Below are 24,569 nucleotides of genomic sequence, written 5' to 3'. Positions count from 1 at the left end.
TGACGCAGTATGTAGATAGACCAACAAGAGGCGAGGCCACATTGGATTTGGCACTGGGTAATGAACCAGGTGTTAGATTTGGAGGTAAGTGAGCACTTCGATGACAGTGACCACAATTCGATTACGTTTACCTTAGCAATGGAAAAGGATAGGTATATACCAAAGGGCAAGAGTTATAGCTGGGGGAAAGGAAATTATGATGCGATTAGGCGAGATTTAGCTGGCATAGGTTGGGGAAGGAAACTGCAGGGGATGGGCACAATTGTAATGTGGAACTTGTTCAAGGAACAGCTACTACGCGTCCTTGATAAATATGTACCTGTCAGGCAGGGAGGAAGCAGATGTGTGAGGGAACCGTGGTTTACTAAGGAGGTTGAATCTCTTGTGAAGAGGAAGAAGGAGACTTATGTTAAGATGAGACGTGAAGGCTCAGTTAGGGCACTTGAGAGTTACAAGTTAGCCAGGAAGGACCTAAAGAGAGAGTTAAGAGCCAGGAGGGGACATGAGAAGTCTTTGGCAGGTAGGATCAAGGAAAACTCTAAAGCGTTCTGTAGGTATGTCAGGAGTAAAAGAATGACTAGGATAAGATTAGGGCCAGTCAAGGACAGGAGTGGGAAGTTGTGCGTGGAGTCTGAAGAGATAGGAGAGGCACTAAATGAATATTTTTCGTCGGTATTCACACTGGAGAGGGACAGAGTTGTCGAGGGGAGTACTGAGATGCAGGCTGTTGGACTGGATGGGATTGATGTTCATAAGGAGGAGGTGTTAGCAATTCTGGAAAGGGTAAAAATAGATAAGTCCCCTGGGCTGGATGGGATTTATCCTAGGATTCTCTGGGAGGCTAGAGAGGAGATTGCAGAGCCTTTGGCTTTGATCTTTGTGTCGTCATTGTCTACAGGAACAGTGCCAGAAGACTGGAGGATAGCAAATGTTGTCCCCTTGGTCAAGAAGGGGAGTAGGGACAATCCTGGTAATTATAGACCAGTGAGCCTTACTTCTGTTGTGGGCAAAGTATTGGAAAGGATTATAAGAGATAGGATTTATAATCACCTAGAAAGGAATAATTTGATTAGGGATAGTCAGCACGGTTTTGTGAAGGGGAGGTCGTGCCTCACAAACCTTATTGAGTTCTTTGAGAAGTTAACCAAAGAGGTGGATGAGGGTAAAGCAGTTGATGTGGTGTATATGGATTTCAGCAAAGCGTTTGATAAGGTTCCCCATGGTAAGCTTTTGCAGAAAATACGGACACATGGGATTGAGGGTGATTTAGTGGTTTGGATCAGGAATTGGCTACTTGTAAGAAAACAGAGGGTGGTGGTTGATGGGAAATATTCATCCTGGAGTTCAGTTACTAGTGGTGTACCGCAAGGATCTGTTTTGGGGCCACTGCTGTTTGTCTTTTTTATTAATGACCTGGATGAGGGCGTGGAAGGATGGATTAGTAAATTTGCGGATGACACTAAAGTCGGTGGAGTTGTAGACAGTGCGGAGGGAAGTGGCAGGTTACAGAGGGACATAGATAAGCTGCAGAGCTGGGCTGAGAGGTGGCAAATGGAGTTTAATGCGGAAAAGTGTGAGGTGATTCACTTTGGAAGGAGTAACAGGAATACAGAGTACTGGGCTAATGGTAAGATACTTGGTAGTGTGGATGAACAGAGGGATCTGGGTGTCCATGTGCATAGATCTCTGAAAGTTGGCACCCAGGTTGATAGGGTTGTTAAGAAGGCTAACGGTGTGTTAGCTTTTATTGGTAGGGGGATTGAGTTTTGGAGCCAGGAGGTCATGCTGCAACTGTACAAAACTCTGGTGTGGCCACATTTGGAGTATTGCGTACAGTTCTGGTCGCCGTATTATAGGAAAGATGTGGAAGTGTTGGAAAGGGTGCAGAGGAGATTTACCAGGATGTTGCCTGGTATGGTGGGAAAATCGTATGAGGAAAGGCTGAGGGGCTTGAGGTTGTTTTCGTTAGAGAAGAAGGTTAAGAGGTGACTTAATAGAGGCATACAAGATGATCAGAGGATTAGATAGGGTGGATAGAGAGAGCCTTTTTCCTCGGATATTGGATAAACATTTGGATGATATTGGAAGAGTGTAGATTAGAGGGGCTTTAGATTGGTTCCACTGGTCGGCGCAACATCGTGGGCCGAAGGGCCTGTACTGCGCTGTAATGTTCTATGTTCTATGATTTTGTAAATTGAGTTTGTGTCTTTATATGCCCTGTTTGTGAACAGAACTCCACTTACCTGACGAAAGAGCAGCGCTCCGAAAGCTAGTGACTTTTGCTACCAAATAAACCTGTTGGACTTTAACCTGGTGTTGTCAGACTTCTTACAATACTAAAGTCGCCAGCTCTCCGATAAAGTGGGTCAGTCACTTGATCAGCTGGGGTCACCTTCTGTACAAGGTCTGCACGTTCACCCCGTCTCTGAGTTTCTGTCTGTGTGGAGTTTGAACGTTCTCCCCATGTCTGTGTGGGTTCCCTCCAAGTGCTCCGGTTTTCTCCCACACTCCAATGATGTGCAGGTTAGGTGGATTGGCCATACTAGATTGCCCGTAGCGTCAGGGGGAGTGCAGGGTAAATACGTGGGGCTACGGAGATAGGGCCTGGGTGGGATTGTTGTTGGTGCAGGCTCTATGGGCTGAATGGAGCTATGCTATCCCTTATGTAGAGTGGACTTTTGACATTTATTGAATGTACAGCATATGGCAATCAGTAAAATCCCCTACTATAGTTCCACTAACAAAATACTTATTTTGACCTCTCTTTCCTGAACAGGTTAGAAGCAGGATAATTTCCTTCTTCCCTGGTATGTAGCATTGAGGTTAGTTGCAACATTTCCTTTCTCCAAGTTGGATGAAGCTAACAGTACAGACCAGGGCTCAAACTAGTTGAAGAATTATAAACAAAAACAGAAAATGCTAGAAAAACTAAGCAGCTTAAATTAGAAGTGACAGTAAGGTCAAGATCATGTTTGCGGACAGTGCAAGGATGTTCCACAAAGCAGTGCAGAGGAGACTGCATTGTGAGCACCACTAGGGAGTCTAAACATAGACTGGGTGCCCACGTTTGCAGCCTTGTCCTTTTGCAGTGTTCCATTGAAGCCCAACATAAACGGCATTTTCAGTTTTTATTTCAGGTTTCTGCAGTGTTTTGCTTTTACTGAAGAATTTTAAAAGTTTAATTATAAATAAAGATAACCTGATAACTGATGTAACTTCAGCCATGCAAGAATCTTTTCTACATAGATAATTTGAATCCTTTGCTGTTGGGAATCAGAGACTCCTGATCCAATTAAGGTCTGGGTGAAACAGGGAGGCACAGCTAAAGCTCCTGTGCTGGAAGCCAAATGAAATTTGATTTATTTCACTCCTAAACACCAAACTCCAATGCAGTCTTCCAATAAAGTTGAGTTTTAATTATTGATTGTTTAAAATATTCTAAATATTTTTCGGGGACAGGTTGAGTGAACTTTATAATGCAGATTACTTTATTTTTCAGTACAATATGGAAGTTTTGCAGTCCTATTCAGGTATAGCAGTCAATAACGTTCTTTAATCTCCAGCTTTGGAAAAGCATCACTGCACCAATTTGGCAGCTAAGGCCTCAGAACACAGATGCATGGTATAAGACTCTTGAGAATTCATCAGTAAACTATCCAAGAATGGAAATGGAAACATAAAAAAATATTGTTTCAGTAGTTACCAACCGTTTCTACCAAACCTTAATCTGTTTATCTCATTCCACAAACCGTCTCTACATTTACAGCATTCTTCATTTCAACTTCAGATTTTCTAAATTTGTCTTTTTAATTTTTTTGCCACTTCTGGCAACAAATCAATTAATTTAATTTATAGCCTATTCTGAACAGAGTTACCTTCTGTCTAGACTGAATCTTAACTGATATCCCCAAGATAAAAGAGCTATGGTGTATGTCAGCCAATGTAGAATAATTTAGTTAATTTGCTCCACTCTGAAGTGTGATGTTAAAGTGCAATTTATAGTCACCAGGGGTCGCAATAATACTGAATGATGTGACAGAGACCTGATCCAAGATAAAATCTGTTTTCAAGCCAATTTTTGAGCTTGTTACCTTTCTGCGAATATTCATCTAACAGTCAGTACTTGGAGTTTGACACAATGTCCTAATCAATCATTCTTCTCTCAACTCCAGAGATTGATGAGTATTTCTATGTGTAACGGAGTGGTTGGTGTGCAAGAAGAGTATTCACCGACTGCTTAAATTGTGTCTCCCTCCCACTGGTGAAGCCCTGTCTTCTCAACACTTTGGTCCGGATCTTCAGCAAAATGGCGGGTAGCTCCCAATTCCAGGATTCTTGATGCCATTCCCAGGCTGTGCAATTTTCGTGAGTACCTTTAAAAGGACGTGGCTGCATCTAGCATTACCAACTTGGCTGGCTCCATTGTGGAGATAGATATCTCCAACTGCTCTGCAATTTACATGGAATCATAGGAAAGGAATATAAGAATAGCCCATATAGCCCACTGAGCCTGCTCAGTCATTGAATACAATCATGGCTGATCGTTCACAATGTCTATCTCCCATACTATTCCCATATTCCAGGGTTTTAAAGACTCATGGTTCACGATCCAAGATTGGAGTCATGAACCTGGGTGCTTTTTTTTATTTGTTCATGGCTGGGCCAGCATTTACTGCCCATCCCTAATTGTCCTTGAACCGAATGGCTTATTAGGTAATTTCAGAAGGAATTTTAAGAGTCAACCACATCGCTGTGGGTCTGGACTCACATGTGGGCAGACTGGGTAAGGATGGCAGATTTTCTTCCCTAAAGGTCTTGAGTGAACCAGATAAATTTTAACACCGAGGTGTTCTTTTAAAGGCCTCCATCATGCTGCATATGCCAAGTTTCTCTCCCACTGCCCCCATCTAACACTCGGGTCCCTCACGCCCCCATGCCACGTTCTGCTGCCATCCACCCCACCTCAGGCCCCTCAATGCAAAGTCACACCCCATCCACCCCTCTGGCTCTTCATGTTCATGCCAGGCTCTGGTCCCCTCATCCACCTTCACCCCACCCCCGCTCCCCTCCCAACCCCTCACACCAGCTTTTGCTTTTCCACCAACTTGTGTCCCCTCATGTCCACTATGCCAGCTTCTGCTCCCCAGCCACCCACTCTGCCCAGCTCTGCCTTTCCACCCATCCCTCATGACCCCAGTGCCAGGCTCTGCCCTTCCATGCCGATTGACACACTGTATGCTTTCTAGCACCAATGAATATCACAGTAGAATGTGGCATGTGTAATAAAAAGCTTTGGAAAATTGCACTCCATTGATAAGTTTTTCGTATGAAAGAAGGTCTGGACTGAAAGCTAATAAAAGTGTCAATCATCCAGGCCCTTTGAAATTTGATGAACCACAAACCAAATGTGCTTGAAATCAATTGAGCGATGTAAACAATCAGTGAAATTGATGGCAGGGATCAGAGATCCTGAGCTGTCAATCAAATAACATTTATATTGCGGAACAGGTGGTCCCTGGCCCGAATCTAGGCTGCATCCTGTCCCCAACAATGAATAGGCCGCCTTGTGGGGAATCTCTCCTGAGGCAGGCAGAGCAGGAAGCTTTCTCAACTCGCCCTACCTGTCTCAAAGATGAAAATTCAAGCATTCATCTCAGTAGACAATTAAGACGGTGGGGCAAATCTTTGCTATTGTACCTTGGTGCCAATGTGCCTCAAAATATTCTTTTTTCAAAAAATTAAATGCTCAATTTTCTCTCCACCCCTTCTGAAGGTGTGACTTTAGTTGGGATGACATGCCTCCAATATTTAGAGCAATAAACTCTTCATTTGTGATCTTAAGACAATTTGCTACTAAACTTTTTAACTGTAGAGAGCATCATAACTAAAGCTAAATGTGTTCTCACACAAAACCCACACATGGACTTACCAGTGAACATGAACAAAAATATCCCCTCCCTGGTCTGAAAGATTGCCAAGGCCAGTGTAGTCCAAAGATGTGCGGGTTAGGTTGATTGGCCATGCTAAAGTTGCCCTTAGTGTCCTGGGATACGTAGATTAGAGGGATTAGTGGGTAAATATGTAGGGATATGGGGGTAGGGCCTGGGTGGGATTGTGGTCAGTGCAGACTCGATGGGCCGTATGGCCTCTTTCTGTGCTGTAGGGTTTCTAAGATTCTAGTATGCCTATTGCTGTCGAGCCCAAGACCAGTTAATTCTGCAAAAACCTGGAACCTTCTCGTTTGAATGGATTGGCACTACTCAGCTTGCTGTAGGTTTCAATCTAAAACCAAGAAATAGCAGTTTCAAACACCTATAATGCCTAATCTATGTTTCATTTTACAATTTTGAGTGTGCCAGACAGATATTTAAATTATACTGCTTACTTTATTTTGTTATTGGGAAACTTTCAATTTATTTACTGTTCAGTTCTTTTCCAATGAGTATTTTTATAATGGCGAAAGCTGACCCAATTTAGTAATGCGGATGAAGTAATCGTTCAGTGTTTTGCCATAAACTAATTATCTGCCCTCAATTAGTGGTTAGGGGATTATAATGTTTGTTCTGTGTCATCTAATCTAAATTAAGCAAGTAGACTTCAGTGTATACAATTTTCTTTGTACCGTTACTTTTATCAAGATTGTCTCTGAAAATGTTTCACTACCACTCCCTGATAATTATTCTTGTTTATTATTTAGTTCTAGTTCTGATTTCAGTCACTTTACATCCACTCAGATGTTAATTTGTACAGCATGGAAATCCCAGGTTTGATGATCTCTGGTTTGTACAAAGTTAGCTGCTCTCGGCTTTGGTTGTACAGACAATCAAGTTGACCACAACATCCCAACCTAATTAGTATGTGGGGTCAATAACCAGACGGCATAGATTTAGGTAAGGAGCAACAGCCACAGAGATCTGTACATGCGCAATAGCTCCTTCTGCTGTCTGATCAGGCTAGCTGGTGAATTAAGCCCCACCCATCGCCTCAAGTTGCTAGAAACAGTCTAGCCCATTTTTTCAAGCACTATGTGCATAAGATTGGAAGTAAAACCTTGCCCAAAAAACAGATCTGCAACTCTCCCATTTTCACTCTCGCTGAATGTTTCTCATAAAATTCCCCCTCTGACTCTAGGAAGGGGTATAAAGCTAGCCAACTGCTGCATTCCAGAGACTCCTGCTGGAAACTGTGCAGATGTAAATATCTGGTGAGGAGAATGGCAAAAACTCAAATTTATAAAGGGCCTCTTACATAATGGAACATCCCATGCTCTTCGCAGGAGGTATTATCAAACAAAATATGACACTGAACTACAAAAGGAGATATTAGATTAGATGAACAAAAACTTGGTCAAGAGGTTGGTTTTCAGGAGCACCTGAAAGGAATAAAGTGAAGAAAGGCAGAGAGGTGGTGGGAAGGAATTCTAGACCACAAGGTCCAGGCAACTGAAGGTACAGCCACCCAAGGCGGAACAATTAAAATTGGAAATTCGCAAGAGACCAGAATTAGATAAGATCAGATATCTGAAAATTGTGGGGCTGGAGGATTTTTTAATAGAGTAAGAATCCATAGGGATTGTTGGTTGGACAAGGGTGTTTATTTGTGAGTCGAGCTAAATAGAAGTCTTTTGGAAATGTTGCAAGACTATGTTGAAATGTGTAACTGTGATCTTGTTGTTTACATTTTCTTTTGTTTTGTTAATAAATGTTTTAATTTTATATTTAAAGTCTCCAAAAAGTGGTACTGTATTTTTCTTACTTCTGACTTCAGTGCACATACCATCTTGTAATAAAATACAAATTGCAACTAGTTGTGATAGCTTGATCAAGTTTTCATTTGGGAACTGGTCAGCCTGGCAATTAACGCCTGCCATATCATAACAAGAAGCAAAACTTTAAATCAGATGAGTACCACATTAATTGCAAATTTATTTTAAAAAAGCAGTAGAGCACTTCAGGGCATTAATGTACTCTGTCAGTGGCAGCATATGTAGTCCAGATCTTCAGCTTTTTCGTCAGCATTCTAACACTAATTCCAGCCAGGAGAAAGATCAAATGGAGCCATCATTTCAGCTGGCTTCTAAATCATTAAAACCATTGAATCATACAGCAGAGACGACATCCTTTTGGCCTAACGTGCTTGTGGCAGCTATTTGAAAGAGCTATTAATTTAGTCACGCACACGTGGTCTTTGCCCTCAGCCTTGCAAGTTTTCTTTTAAAACGTACATCCAATTCCCCATTGAAAGTTACTTGTTCCGCAAACAAAAATCTCCTCATCTCACTTCTGGTTCTTCAGCCAATTATTTTAAAACAACTTTCCAGTTATGAATAGTCTCCGTACCTAAAGCGAACACCGAGTTTTGTTTCTCTGGCTATATTACTAAGTTTTCAAAGTTACAACAGTAGCTATAATTTTAAAGTACACCTATAAAAGCACGATGGAACATGCTTTCTTTCCTTCCTTACACTGACCAATTTGCTGCCAAACATGGAAGGCAAGTGACACGTTTGTGCTGAAAAGATGAGATTTGCGTGGAAAAAAATGAATAGTTATCAAAGCTTATTGAATTCTGACCTAAATTGTTTTCGTTCAGGGTGGGGGTAATTTAAATACAACTTCATCTGCATAACGTGTTTTTCATAAGTTTATTGCAGATTGTATTGTATCATGGTAACCATGAAAGGTCAATGCAGAAACAATCATGCTTCCTTTTGTTCAGTTTCCATTTTAAGTCATTTGCATCTCACTTCCATGTTTTCAGATAGGCAAAGTGGATAAATTAAATATGGTTTCCTCAATGGTTCCAGAATTAACACCATTCCATACAGTTCTTGAAGATAAGATCTTACGTAACAATCTTCCATCCAGTGGAGGCAAGGTGGGTCTCCATAGCAAATTTTTATGGAGGACTAATAAAAATAGTTACTTAGTGCAATGATAACATGCACATACATAACTCCTTTAATGCAATAAAAGCATTCTAAGGCACTTCCACAAAGTGTTGGCGCAGCTGCAGCAGAAGTATAGAAAAGGGTTGGGAATTGATCAAAAGCTCAACTTTTTATGTAGGGAGAGGTGTAGCAAGGTGCAGCAGTTTGGGAAATTAATTCCAGAATTCAAAATTGAGGTGGCCAAAAGCTCTACCACTGATGGAGCAAAACAAGGCTTGAAATTTTACAATAGACCAGAAATGGGTGTTATCTAGTTGTACAGATGAAAATGGGTGAAAAGGAAAACAAATGTGAGGCTATCAGAAATCATTATGACAGAAAATGGAGGGCTAGTGGATATTTGCGACCTTAAAAGTGACCAACAAATTAGATTTTATGCAAATTGGGATGTGGATAATGAAGTTCTGAATAAGTTGAGGTTTATGTGCTTGCGCATCACTGAGTTCAGCCCAATGGGCTGGTAAGGGGACTGAATTCAAACTAAAAATAGGTTAGTTTTTGTCTTGTCAATACTAAAATTACAGGAAGTGGACCATAGAGAATAGAAAATAATTGTGGAATTGAGAATGATGACCAAGATGTCATTTGGTTATCATCACCATATATATTGAAACTGACCCAATGGATAATGTTGTTGAGATGAGGAACAGAAGACTTTGGGACACACAAGAAGTGACAGTACAGCCTTGAAAGGAAAAGACACTGCACAGCAGATATGCTGGCCCTATTCTTACCCTTTTACTTCAATTTGTTCATAGATTTAAAACATAATCAAACATAATAATCTAGAAGTTTCCTTCTCTTGAAAGCTGTGATGTTATTTTTTTACCTTCAAGGTTATTATTCATTTTCAAGCCTTATCAATGATTGTCAGGAAGCCACTCAAATGCCAGGGATAGGAGTTTTGAAATCAATTTTCTGGGATATGGGAAGCCAGGAAAGCTTGGCAAGGATGGGAATAATAGGAATATTCTAATTTATAGCTTGTGCAGAAACTGAGCCTAAGAAGGACAAACCTGGGGATCAGAAAGAGCGAAGTATATTTCGTTGACAGGCTAATATCAATGGAGTGTATTAAATGTAAAGAATGCCACTGATATAAAATAGAACCTAATAGGCAAGCTTCATTCCATGTTCACCGACTATAATTGTGAAAGTTATGTTAAAAATGTACAGAGAGTTATAGTCACTAACATGCCATTAGAAAGGAACTTTTTTTGACAACTCCGTGGTATTTCAGAGACCACAGAAATACACTTTCAGCCATAATCTAGGCCCTAGGGCGTACTGTAAAGGAGGTAATGAAGTAGACAGTTCAAATGAAAAAGACATTGGGCTGCATATAATTGAGGCAAAAGAGTCTTAGGCACTGCCCCGAGAGCCACTCAGGCACCTGACAGGACAATGGTGGGCTTTCCCTGGGATTAAGGACCTCAGGGGAAGAATTTCCATTCGAGTCAGCAGCAGGGGCTCTCAGTAGCCACCCCCCCTTTCCAATTCTGGCTTTCTACATCAAAGGCAATCTCCCAGGAGCTGGCAAGCAAACCCCGTGCAGATTGAAGCCCTGAAATGGCCATTAATTGCTCATTTTAAGGCCTCTGTTTGCAGCAGAGTGGGAGGGGCATCCATGGGCCTTCCCATCACAGACTTAGTCAAGGTGGAGGAGGGGGGGGGGGGGGGGGAGAGGTGTCAGGGTTCTCACCCACCACTGTCCTAATTAAAAACACCCCCACCCCCCAATCCTCACCACCACCAAACTTACCACAGGGCTAGACATTAAATTCCAGCTATTATAGATTTCCTAGTAACTATGCTGCTCTGTGTCTTGAATTCAAAGTGGATTGCTAAAAATTATACAAGGTCAACAAAGTAGCCGTGGATTAGGTTCTCAAAGCATGAAGTGCAACATTGCTCAAATCCAATTTAGCTGGCACTGAAGCCAAATTTGAGAATCAAATGCAACGATTTTCCTTCTGACTAAATCAAATCATACAATAACTGTGTCGATGAGGCCATTCACAGACATTGCATTTTAATTACTGTCTTTTTGATCACTTGACCTTCGATATTTTTCAACAGACTCTACATACGTTTTTAACGCAATGATGTAAAGGCATCTAGATCTTTTTAAAAAAACACCCAGCAGCATGAATCTACCTACCATGAATGAAAAGGTGGAAAGAAATTTCCAAAACTTTCAGCAATACAATATTTATCATCATGGTGACAAATTAATGCAAGATTGGCAGCTATTTCAGGATTAATGGATCAGGAATGAAGCAGAAAGAATTTTTTTTTTAGGAAATAGCATCAGTTTCAGACAGACCTGGAAAATACTAAAATAACCTTTTTGCTCATGTTATTCATATATTACCTCAAACTTCGAACTTTCTTGTCGCAGTTTCTCGATAGTCTGCTCAATTTCTGCCAGTCTGGGATCCACACTCTCTGGCCTGCCCATTTGAGGATTCTTGATGTATACATCTTTCATCTTTGTTAAACCATCTCTGACAATTGAAAAAAATATACATTTAGTGCACCAATTTGTTTTCCAATTGGAATCCATCGAAATAATACCAAATGAAAGCAAAAGCCACCAGGTTATGAGATGGCTGTTTGCTTTGCAAGGGAAATATTCACCAAATGCACAATTTTTCTCTCTCCCCGATCCAAAGCAGGGCAATTATGTAGTTGTTTCAATTGCATGTGCAAATTAATCAACCTGTCAATCAGTAACTGGACTTTAAAACATAAAAACAAAATATGACCTAAAACAAAAGATGCAAAGTCATTTTGGTTTCATTGTACTGAAAGAGATTTAAATCGAAAATTCTATCCATGTTTCTCTGGAGAGAATATTAGGAACTGTAAAGAGATTCAAATGTGATTGGGATTCCAATCAAGTTTTGAGCATTTAATGTACCACTAACAGGGCAAAGTGAGAATAAGTAGCTAAATAAATCATCTATCTTCACTTGTTTGAACAGTAGAAGACAGACTGATTTGCGTATCTTATGCTTCAGTCCCTTCAGCTTGTTCTGCCACTTTATTACATCTTGGTTGGTCTATACTTCAACTTCACTTCTCTTCCAATCTTGCACATCTATTGGAACCCTTACCTAACAAAAGTCTATCAATTGCAGTCTCGAAAATTCCAATTGACTCAGCATCCATAACCTTTCAAAAGAATGTTCCAGATTTTCATTAACCTTTGTGCAAACATATTCGTCCTAATTTTAACTTTTAATAGTTCTAATTTGAAAATGATCCTCCTTTGTTCTGGATTCTCCCGCCAAAGGAAGTTGATTCTCTCTATTGTATCCCTGTGTCATCTTAAAATACCTCAGTTAGACTCTTCAACCATCGAAACTCAAGGGAATGGAAATCAAATTTACGTAGGCTGTCTTTACGATTTAACCCTTTTAAGTCAAAGTATCATTTTGGTGAATCTGCATTGTATCCCTCCAAAGTCAACATATTTTTTCTGAGATGCAGTACCCAACACTGAATGCTGTACTGTAGGTGGCATCTGAATCAGGTTCTGTTTCGCTAATACATCACCTCTTCTCTTGCGTATTCCAGACTCGAGGTAAAGATCAACTTTCTGTTAGCTCTTTTTATACCTCTGCATTCTTTCCATATTTTTTTCTCAATGACTTCACACTTACCCAAACTGGCCTTGACAATTTTTGATCAATCACTTGGTCTGGTGCTTTGTAACTTCCTCTTCAATTTACACAACCTACTATTTCTCCCAACAATGTCATCTGAAAACCTGGATACATAACTCATTTCTTCTTCACTCCGGTCACTAATATAAAAGGTGAAAATTTAAGACACCTGTACAGCTTTTTGGGGAACACCATCTGTCAGATCTGGCCAAGCAGTCAATGTTCTCCTTTATCCCTACTGCCTCCAAACTCTCAACCAATTACCAATGCATGTCACAAAGTGACCTCCAATTTTGTTCACCATTTTTAAAATAATCCCTTGAAAGTCCATTTAGACAGCATCCACAGACACTCACCGTTTCATTATGCCATAGATTTAATGCAGGGGCAGTGGCCCCATTCAATGGTTAGAAAGTCAGCAGCAAGCCTACCTGCACCTGCCTGGGGGGCCACAATGCTATCTTGCATGGCTCAGGCCAATGGTTGCCTGAGGTTGTGACTTCCAGCATTTCCCCCACTCCTGAGGCAGGATGTCCTGCCTCCAAGAGCTGTGACCAGAGAGGCAGCAGTTCTTCAGCCCCAGATTGGCACAGATGCAGGCCTGGGGTTCAGTTAAGTGAAGCAGCCTTGCCAGGGCCAGTCAGGCAGGTCCTGGCAAGGGGACTGGGAATCAAGAGGTGCAATCTTTTCCACTGGGGGGGGCACAGCGGGCCTGACACGGGGGAGAGAGAGAGAGAGAATGTGCACGAAACAGTGGTGGAACAATAGCTTCTTGTTTGTTGCTACAACAACACTATATGTTGAGTGTTTGGGCAATCTCAAAAATAATTTGGCAACAACTGTTTGTCCAATTAGATACAAAAAGGATGGTTGCATGTAAATGAAACATCAGATTGGCACTGCAGGGGTAAACTTATTATGGTTGAAGTTAAAAGCACAATACTGAAGTTTACTATGCCGTATGAGAAAACCAAAAATGTTCCATTTTCAATAACACGAACATGTGTGGACCTCTTGAGCACCAACATAAAGAAAACATTTACAAAGCTTATAAAAATGTTTAAAATAACTGAATATTGTGAAAGAAAGATGCAGTGTAAAGTATTCCTTCCTCCCTTCTTTAAGGATCTTGAGAATGTTCAGAGATATCTGATAGGCACTATGTAGATTTAAAAAGAATGAACTCTGTCAAAACCCTATGTATGAAGGCTTTTTCTTGTTCACTCACCAAATATTCAGTGATCTGATCTTTACTTATCTAATCGTGTGTGGAAATTGTTTTTTAAAAATTAACTGGTGAGCTAAAAGATTTCCAGGGCATAAAATGAAGTGAAATCAACAGGAAAACAATAATTAATTTAAATTTTAACTACAAGTGACTAAAAGATGCTCAGTGCTCACTACAGTATTTTAACAAATAATTACTGCTGCCAGATACTGCCATTATACTGTGGTCAATACAATCATATGGAGAAAATCATTTTTGTTGGTGGGAAGCACTGCTCTCGGATTGCTATCTGTAAAAAAAGAATGTGCAAGGTGACAGGGATAAAGCAGGGCAGGGGGACTACGTAGAATGCTCTTTCGGAGAGCCAGTGCAGGCTCGGAAGACCTAATGACCTCTTTCTGCACTATAAGGATTCTGTGATTCTTACCTTTGATCAGACTCTTTCTGGATTTCTTTGTTAATCTCATCAATTTTTTGCTGAAGTTTCTTTCTTCGCTGCTCTGGTGGAAGATGACTGAAGTCTTCTGGTCCCGAACCCTGTCCAAACCGTAATCACACAAGTTAGTGTCTCAAGTGGGTTTATATTTTTGGGGTCGCACTTTTACCTGGATGACAAATTTCAGTCATTTCCTGACCACGAGTGTTGTTACCTCGAAATAAAATAAAATTTAAACCTGGTGGCTATTATGCAGGCCACATAATCAGTTACTTCAACCCAGAGAGACATTCATTAAGTATAATTTAGATTTGACTTGGAGTTGGTGTACTATTTCTTTTTTTTTTAACCGCTTTTTGCGAATATCAGTAAAGTTTAGAAAATGATGCCTACACCAAACCTAATACTTAGCTAATACTTCACAAAGTAAAAACATCAGTCGCCACAATGCATAAAACTAACAGACAATGCATAAACAATGGAGTTTAAATTCCTTTGGACTTTGCCAGACCCCACTGTACCAGAATCCCCCAGAAAACACTAGGGAATTTAATTTTGGTTCCTGATGGATACTTGACAGAATTCACCCAAGTTTCCAGCACTAGACAATACATATCATTAGAAATGAAAGTGGTCAAAAAACAACAGCTGCCAAAACCACCTAAATGGATAGTGCCACAATTGTGGGAAGCCAAAAGAATCCAAAGGGAAATGAAATGATTACTTTGGAATAACATGAGGAGAATTCTGAATGTGGTTCCATTAATCCCTAATTACTAAAAATGCTGTGAAATTATTATTTTTAATGAATAACATGTTGTAGTACAGATAGAGTGGCAATAATTCCAAAAAACAGCATTGGCCAATTATCAGTCCTTACCCACTCATAAAATTTAGACAATTCTGCGTACTCTAAGGCATTAGCAGGGAAAATTAATCTGCACAATTCCCTTACTGATGCATGCACTTCTGCAAAATTAACTTTAGCCATTTAAATTATGTAACAGTTGCTTCCGTCTTTCCTCACACATTGCAGCGCACTGTTCTTTTATACTGTAAGAAATAGTATCCCACAAGACAATGCAGATTCAGTTGACAAGAATAAGAACAACAGATATTTTTCTAATCTTGCTCTTGTGTCTCTCCTGTGTAAGTGGTTCAGCCTTGATGCATTCTGCACAGGCTGTACAGTGCACTGATAAGAGATAACAAGGGATTTCACATCTTTACTGTCGATACCATTATACATAAAGATCAGAAGGAGACACAACCATAGCAAATAATTCAGGAGAGAATACAGAATTTTAAGGTATCTGGCTCCATCATTTGTCAGCTTTTAATCACCCTCTATTCCCATTACAAGGCTTTTAAAGCTATGGAGCTCCCGGACTTCACCCGGCTCCTGGACTTCACCCAACCACCAGCGCAATGTGAAGCCAGCGGGAATCACTACTGGTCTCAACAAACGGAGACCAGCTGTGATGAACACACTGGTGGGCTCATAGGCCAAGTGGTCAGGGACATGGCTGGCACCCTACCATTAACAAAGGCTGGACCTGAAGGGGGGAGGGACTTTGGCAACCCCATAGCAGGCTTTTGCTCACTTGGGGGAGGCGGGGAGAGAGCTGCTGCAGAGAGTGGCGTTGGGGGGGAGGAGAGAGTGTTGGTGGCAAGTGGAGGTGGGTGGATGGACAGACTATAGGGTTGCCTGGAGATCAGGGTGCCCTTTAAAAATAGCACCCCGATCTCAGAGGAGCCATCTGTACCGGTGTATTTAGATCCTGCACATCTCTTCTCCGGCATGAATCACTCCAAGCTCTGAAAAAATGTCTAAATATTGGTGGTTTGTGGTCTGGATCATGCCACAACACTCAGTGGGAATTGCACTGCTTTTCCTGCCGGGGTCAACACTTACAAACTTTTTTGGGACAATTACGCCGTTTACCTGCCTTCCTTATCGCCCCTAAATTTGCTATACAGTTAGCATCTCCGATATATGGTTTATGAAAACTACTTGTATAAAGTAGTTATGACACAGATGACTGATTTTAATAAAGTTTGATAAATCCATTACTCCAGGTGCAGTGTAGGATGCTGATCTTTCATGTGTACCTCTTGGTATGCAAGTAGCTTCAAAGGGATATTAAGAAGGTGCAACAAATTAGTTCATAGGCCAAAAGAAACAAAGAAAACCATGATTGGAATCCGGGTCAAAGGACCCGAAGTCTTCTTGATGGCCAGCCTAAGCACATCTGGCAAGTTTGCTCTGGGGTTCTGCCAGAAGTCACCTCACTAAGCCCAAAATGTAACTGTAGATGTAAATAAATTCGCACACATAAAAATTATTAAGATACTGGCACACTACATTCATATTTTTAATGTCCATCAGTCCATACAAGCGCTTATAAAAAAAAGATTTATGCAAATAAATCCTGCGGTCTAAACACCATCAACGCAAATTGCCCAATTTTAAATTGGATTAATTCTAAATTCAAAATCCACCCACATTATGCTGCATTATTTTATCCAATTTTTTTAGTTTTGCATTGCAGTTTTGTGAATAGGAGAAACTGTTGAGATAAGCACTTCAGGCTGAAAATACTGTCAACGATCACGAAAGGTGTGATTGTAATTGTTTTTGCGAACAGATATGCATGTAACAAGTGAGAAAACGCCTAACACTTCCATCTCCATCTTTAAGTGATTGTTATTACCCTAAAGAAGCTAATTTACCTTTGTAGTCTGCAGAAACTCAAACAATAAATTGCATTAGTTCCACATTCTTGTGTTGAATTCTAGAATATAAAACCAAAGTGTACAAACTGGTTCAGCAAGTAGCTTACAACTGGAGGTAGCAATGGGTGCCTGGAGGCAGCAAACTTTCAGTTCAATGGTTAAATATATTGATCCAATTCAGTTCAGTGGTATCTCAAACATGCACTTTATTATATGAATTCTGCAAACCGCACTTCAATTCCCACTTTAATAAACAACATAGTCCTTTGCAGAACAACGTGGTTGTTGCAATTTACAATGAGTGAAAATCAGTGGAATTCCTGAGTGATCATTCAGCATGGGTTAGAGAAGTTATTTTTAATATTTAACAACACAAAAATATGATCCATTATTCAATCTAGAAAACAAGTAAATTAACTTAATTGCATTATAATTTTCTATGGGTGCAGCCTAAACAGGGCTCCAATATATTTGATTTTGTCTCTCTAAGAAATAGCTTTCCACAGAGAAAAGGACTGCATTAAATTAAGAAAATCAACACAAATGTCGCAAGGCATAATTTCCAAAGTGACATACATTTATAGATATAAAATTCAAAAGATGAACCTTAAAACTCAAAGGAGAAATGTTAATTATTTCTGTCACACTTAGACTGCAACACATTGGAATATCTGTTACCAAATTCTTATTTTTTATGAAATAATTGCAGCATTTTCCACCTCCATTCCCTTAAATGTCACAGCCTTTCTTCAATGACCCATTCACATAGGTGGCCAGTGTATCAATACATGCACCGGGACAGAATATTTTGCAACTTCTAAGCCAAGTTAATAAGAAATAGATTTTGGTGCAGGCCAGGAGCCTTCTCGCAGCCAGGTCAGAAAACAAAAAAAACTCACTTCTGTCGTTAGTACTTATAAACTCGAACAAGTTACGGAAAATTCACTTTTTCCTCTACTTGGTATGTAGAGGGGAGTGGAGAGTAAGACAGCCCCAAAAGATAGTGGGCAGGAATCGTTTAAAAGGCGTTGCATTCAGATTTTTAAAAAATGCTTTGTAAAGCAGGTGATTGAAACCCACTAATTCAGAGTCAGTGTAATAATGTAAGAGAGAAGCATCTTTGAAATCATTTTGTTATTCCAGAGCTTAAATATTTACATGCATGTCCTTTAATTTAATGCCAAAGGCTTAGTTTCACTATTATTAACGAACATAGCAGAAATGTCCTTCAGATTTGTCCTATTCTTGAAATCTCAGCAGCAATTCATCTTCAGCAATTAATGTAAAGTCAGCAATACTGCAATTTAATGAAAGGAATGTATTACACATTTTTAAAGCTGTAAATTATTTCACTGACTCACAGGATTATATAAATGGAGTACAGGCAGCTACAATGTACTTTGGAATTTCCTCCCAATAGCTAGAAGACTGACTGCATTCAAAACTATGATAAAGAGCCATCTTGCACACAACCTAAAGAAGCTTTCTTTTTCGGTTGAATATTTAATTTCATCATGAATTATAATTTTTTTTATTGCACTTGACAGCACAGGGACTTTAAAACTCTGTTATTTGTGAAAGTCTCATCCCTTCTAGCTTCCTTGAGTTCACCTTGGGTTTTGGTTTTAATCCAAAGAAAATTCAGTGCAGTCTCCTCAAATGTATATGATTTTAGAAATCTAATTATTCCTTCTTCTGAGGGTAAATCCATCGAACAAATTGCTCAAAATTCAATCAGTGTTATTAAGGGAGATGTACTTTGCTCAGTGTATGAAATAAGAGAAACGCTAACCTAGTTTCTTAAGGAAGGTTTTAAAGTATTTTTTCAACTTTACAGAATCAAGCAAATTTAAGCTGCCAGTATTAATCAGTAACAACATTATGATGGATATAAATGATGAATGGAGGGCTTCAGGAATGTCCAGGACAATGGATTTATGTGATCGTAGACCTAGCAACATACCATAACATTAGCTGCTTTGCTTTCATGGAACAAATTTTTAAGTCATGAGCATGCTGGTTTTCTCAATTCCTGTGTGTACTGTGGCCTCAGAATATGAAAAATATTCTGCGATGATCCAATTTCAATATAGGCCACATGTGAATTATTTGTAGGTTTTGTGCCTAGGGCGCAGTGGTTAGCACTGCTGCCTCACAGCGCCAGGGACCTGAGTTCGGTTCCTGGCTTGGGCCACTGTTTGTGCAGAGTCTACACGTTCCCCCCTTGTCAACATGGGTTTCCTCTGGGTGATCTGGTTTCCTCCCACAGTCTGTAGGAAGTGCTGGTTAGGTGCACTGGCATGCTAAATTCTCCCTCAGTGTAGAAATTAAGAGCATAAGAAATAGGAGCAGGAGTAGTCATCTAGCCCCTCGAGCCTGCCCCGCCATTCAATAAGATCATGGCTGATCTGAAGTGGATCAGTTCCACTTACTCGCCTGATCCCTATAAACCCTAATTCCCTTCGATCAGGAATCCATCTATCCGTGATTTAAACATATTCAACGAGGTAGCCTCCACCACTTCAGTGGGCAGAGAATTCCAGAGATTCACCACCCTCTGAGAGAAGAAATTCCTCTTCAACTCTGTCCTAAACTGACCCCCCCTTTATTTTGAGGCTGTGCCCTCTAGTTCTAGTTTCCTTTCTAAGTGGAAAGAATCTCTCCACCTCTACCCTATCCAGCCCCTTCATTATCTCATAGGTCTCTATAAGATCCCCCCTCAGCCTTCTAAATTCCAACGAGTACAAACCCAATCTGCTCAGTCTCTCCTCATAATCAACACCCCTCATCTCTGGTATCAACCTGGTGAACCTTCTCTGCACTCCCTCCAAGGCCAATATATCCTTCCGCAAATAAGGGGACCAATACTGCACAGTATTCCAGCTGCGGCCTCACCAATGCCCTGTACAGATGCAGCAAGACATCTCTGCTTTTATATTCTATCCCCCTTGCGATATAGGCCAACATTCCATTTGCCTTCTTGATCACCTGTTGCACCTGCAGACTGGGTTTTTGCGTCTCATGCACAAGGACCCCCAGGTCCCTTTGCACAGTAGCATGTTGTAATTTTTTTCCATTTAGATAATAATCCAATTTGCTATTATTTCCTCCAAAGTGAATAACCTCGCATTTGTCAACGTTATACTCCATCTGCCAGATCCTCGCCCACTCACTCAGCCTGTCCAAATCTCTCTGCAGACCTTCTACGTCCTCCACACGATTCACTTTTCCACTTATCTTTGTGTCGTCTGCAAACTTTGTTACCCTACACTCAGTCCCCTCCTCCAGATCGTCTATATAAATGGTAACCGAACAGGCGCCGGGGTGTGGTGACTAGGGGATATTAACAGTAACTTCATTGCAGTGTTAATGTAAGCCTACTTGTGACATTGATAAATAAAGTTTAAAAAATACTGAGGGTGTGCCTAAACCACATGGACTGCAGTGGCACCTTCTCTAGAGCAATTAGGGATGAACAATAAATGCTGGCCTAACAAATGATGCTCACATCCCATGAAATAATATTAAAGATCTACATGTGGGACAAATGAAATAAACTGAACAAGGGCAATTTTTTTTGATACTCTTGAAGTTACCACAAAAAATACACACACATTATTTAGTTTATTAGCATCATAATTCAGGCATATGAAGATCAATAGAAAGAAATGGTGCACTTTAATTGCACAAGTGTTAATTGATTAAAGTTTTGATTAAAACGAAGATATCATGATCACCTCAATTAGATTCCAGACCTGTGTATTCAAAGTTTTCTGACAAAACAAAACAAACATGGACAAAACACAACAAAAAATTGTCACAATTAATTTCACAAGTTGTTAACAAGATTGGTAAATCATATTAGAACTTGAATGGACACACAAAATGCCACATTGCTTACCAGTTTGAGAGAAAGCTTCACACGAAATTGAAGAGGAAAGGTGGAAAGAGAAAAAAACAAGTGACACGTCAATAGAAAACGGATACTCATTTGTAACCTCTTCATAAGAATTATCTGTACTGAATGAACATTGTGAACGTTAGTGAACCTGGTTCATAAGGAAGCCATCTTAAATGCATCGGATGAGGATGTGAAAACTACAATATTTCTGTACAGTAAAAGAAACCTGTACAATATTAGTGCAAGGTGTTTATCATAAAGGAACACGAGAAAAGCATGGAACAATTAGTCCATTATGTCTAATCCTATTACAGATCATATACAATCCATTCTATTATGGACTTGAGACAGGACTCTAAATTTTATACCTGTTCCCCTAAAATGTAAACCAAGCATGGCTCCAACTTGCATCCTTGCATTCACTGGCACATTTTCATGGTCTCAGTGACTCAGAAACTATCGCACAGTGGAAATCAAATAACATCCCTCCACATACTTTCAACCATAAATCCAATTCACAAGACAGATATTCTTCCAGGTACTTCTGCGAGATGCTAATACAACTACAATTTTATTCTGATACAAGTTTGTTACTGAAGCACAACTGATATTGAAGTCCTCATGTTCTCTCTGTCACAAGCACTATCCTAATATTACAGTAGATTCTTCCTATATCATTAAGTAATTCAGCTTCCTTCAGTACTTTCAATACCCAACAGAATATCTAATGGAAAATGCACAATATCTATTTATAGATCACGAATTAGGAACAACTACATATTTGCTTTGTTGCTTGTGAACTACACAGTGATCCTTGTCCAGTGAAATACAAAAATTATATTCTTTCCTGTTACTTATCCTCTATTCCATACTGTGCTGTAAGGATAATACATTTTTAAATTCTGGAGAGCTTGCTCATCTCAGTTTTAATCGTTTCTATATTTCATTTCAAAGTACACCATCAAGACACGTGTTGCCTTTTATAAAAAATTAAATGTCGATTTGTAGTGCACTACCAATGGTAAGTATCAGATATGTGTTAATTGATTAGGAGCCTGTAGACTACGCATTCCATGACAATGCGATCATGGCGCAATTTTAAACTTGCAAGTACAAGTTACAGGAATGAGGATATTGTTACACTCATATCTCTGTTTTTCTAATGTACTATACCAATAATTTGGAAGTACCACTTGAGACAGGCAGAGTCTTTTCCAGCCATGCAAAGATATTCAAAAATATAAAAAAAAATTAATTCATCTTCTAACCATTGCTGAAATGCAAGTCCATGGATATTCCCAATGTTACTTCGTAATCGGACTGCAATGAGTGCCACTCTAACAAACCAAGTCAAATAATGAAGCAGCATATCATGCTTCAGCCACCTGCTTGACTAAAAAGAGAGATATTTAATAAACAGAGCCAAGCAAAATTGAGTGATATGCAGCCCAGGGAGTAAAAGCTCACTAAGTGCTTTAACTTGTAGAGCTATATTCTGTCAGAAACACTGTCTGGAATTCTCTGGCCATTCATGCCCTGCCGCTGCTGCAAGAGAGGACGGAGAATTTGGCGCTCAGCCAAATCTCCATTCACTGCAGCGAAACGGAAGAATCCCACCAACTGTTTCTAGTTGAACTGCACTGGGTTAATACATAGTGCAGCAATCATCAAAGAGGAATTTAAGTATGCTTCATAAATAGCAGTGTTTTAAAATTTAGCACTTAAGATTTAAGGAATAAGAACTGATGGGCTAAATGGTATTTGTTTTCCCATGTCCTTCGCGTCAGTGATTCATAGTTTTGAACTGATGTGTCACTAATGAAAACCAGCATATAATAATTACATACAAATAATATTTCTTTGGTGCGACAAACGTTATTGCTAAAATTATGTTATGTACATTCCAATGACATAACAGAATGGCCACCTTATGAACCTTAGCTCAGAAAAATGAAGATGCAACAGAAGCTTCTCTAACAGACACAAACTGCTTTGCACAACACAAACATGAAAGCTTCACATTTAATGCACTATGAATCTCTGACCCTGTGGAAAAATTATATGGCATTTTAAAATCAAACTTTAGCTAAACTAAACACTAATATTTATTTTTAAAAATGCTTTAAAAAGTTTCAAATGGAAAAGTATACTTATGCCTTTTGGGGTGAAAACATTTAATTATAAACAATAAACTGAAAATCCAGAATAGTTTTTTTGTATATCGAACACTAACTATAATAAATAGAATTAAATTGAACAAAACAAATCATATTAAGCTCTTAAAACTGACAATCTTAGTATATGATAATTTTTCAGTCAAAAATAATAGGTTCAATTATTAGAACAGAACCAAAAAAGAAATCAAAATTATACGTCATCGAGACAAAAAAAATAGAAATGAAATCAATGCAACCAGGGATGGACAGTAAGTATTGGCTGAGCCAGTGACACCTATCATTCCAAGAATGAATTAATTGAAAAAATTAACTGCAAAATTTCACATAAATCAAAATTACAAACAACTAAAAATGTTACATTACACTGGGTATCTTTCTGGTATTAGAAAACTATGCATTTAACACAAAGCATTTATTCTGGATTCAAAACTTGATTAGCTTCATTAGAACATTTAAACTGAAATTATAAATTCTCCTTTTACGCAAGGCTCAAATATTGCTAACATTATTGTAAAATATCATAATGTTAGAGCATTACTTTAGGAAAAAAAAACTGTTTACAAAGCAGCCCTAGGACGAGCAGCAACCTTAAGTTGCATATTATCTTTAGTTTTACAATTACTTTTCAACAATTAGTTATTTTATTATCTGAAATCTTCACAGATATAAAATTTAGAGTTGTTAATTAATGCCCCAAAAGCAGAATCCATATCAGCATGCCTTCTTCAAGGTTACAGAGTACACTGTCAACTATATATTTGCTCCCATCCATTTCAATTTTGCTTTTCATTCCTCTTCAGATTTCTCCCTTTGCTTCCCTGTACCATCATTCCTCTGCTGAAAACATGGGTCGATACACGTTCTTAGATCTCTGTTCGTAGATAAGAACAGCGTAGGTATCTAATTATGTGGATTATAAATTAGAAGATCAAAGTACTGACAAGCGTTCCCAATTTCCCATTAGGTTCAGTTAAGGGATCTGCATGAAGTCCCAAGTGAAGTAATTCTCAAAGGGAAGGCAAGTCAACTTGAATTTATTTTATGTACTCCATCACGCCCAGTTATATCTGTTTGGTACTTGTGCTGGCTGCATTCAATCCTAACTCTCTGCAAATGTTATTCATCATCATAAATCTGATTGCAATTTATTGTTGGCTGAGATTTTCAGATTTCTGGCATGGTACTTTTCAGATGATCTCAATATTTTCATTAAGGATGACTTCATTCTTTTTCCATAGAAATCAGAGGGAGCCGTGTAGTTTGAATTAGCCATATCCTTTCAAGGTCCATGTCTCACTGATTTACATATGCTCAGGAGCAGAAATATAAACGGAAGACTCAACTTCAACCTGCTGAAATTACATTTCAGTGGCTGATTATCAATATGGAATATGTAGTTTTGCCTGCCCAAGTTACTTTTACTTTGATTTAAATAAGATAAATACTCTTTATTTTTCTTGAAAGTCTTTT

General features: G+C 39.3%; 1 protein-coding gene across 14 annotated transcripts in view; it reads right to left on the bottom strand.

Moving 5' to 3' along the window:
• fnbp1b (formin binding protein 1b) overlaps nucleotides 1–24,569 on the bottom strand; it is a 253,838-nt gene that overhangs the window by 37,508 nt on the left and 191,761 nt on the right. For 9 of the 14 annotated variants that reach the window (XM_078226353.1, XM_078226350.1, XM_078226352.1 and 6 more), the window contains exons 10-11: nucleotides 14,277–14,386; nucleotides 11,325–11,457 (exon numbers count right to left, since the gene is read on the bottom strand). In XM_078226353.1, coding sequence (XP_078082479.1) covers nucleotides 11,325–11,457; nucleotides 14,277–14,386 — 243 coding nt within the window. Of the gene's footprint in view, nucleotides 1–11,324; nucleotides 11,458–14,276; nucleotides 14,387–20,922; nucleotides 20,938–24,569 lie in introns of all 14 variants that reach the window. The other 5 variants (XM_078226346.1, XM_078226342.1, XM_078226341.1 and 2 more) reach the window with 1 other exon arrangement.

The sequence above is a fragment of the Mustelus asterias genome, chromosome 13, assembly GCF_964213995.1.
Source record: "Mustelus asterias chromosome 13, sMusAst1.hap1.1, whole genome shotgun sequence".
In the NCBI taxonomy this organism is placed as follows: domain Eukaryota; kingdom Metazoa; phylum Chordata; class Chondrichthyes; order Carcharhiniformes; family Triakidae; genus Mustelus; species Mustelus asterias.
This window is presented reverse-complemented; position numbering and strand designations above follow the sequence as displayed.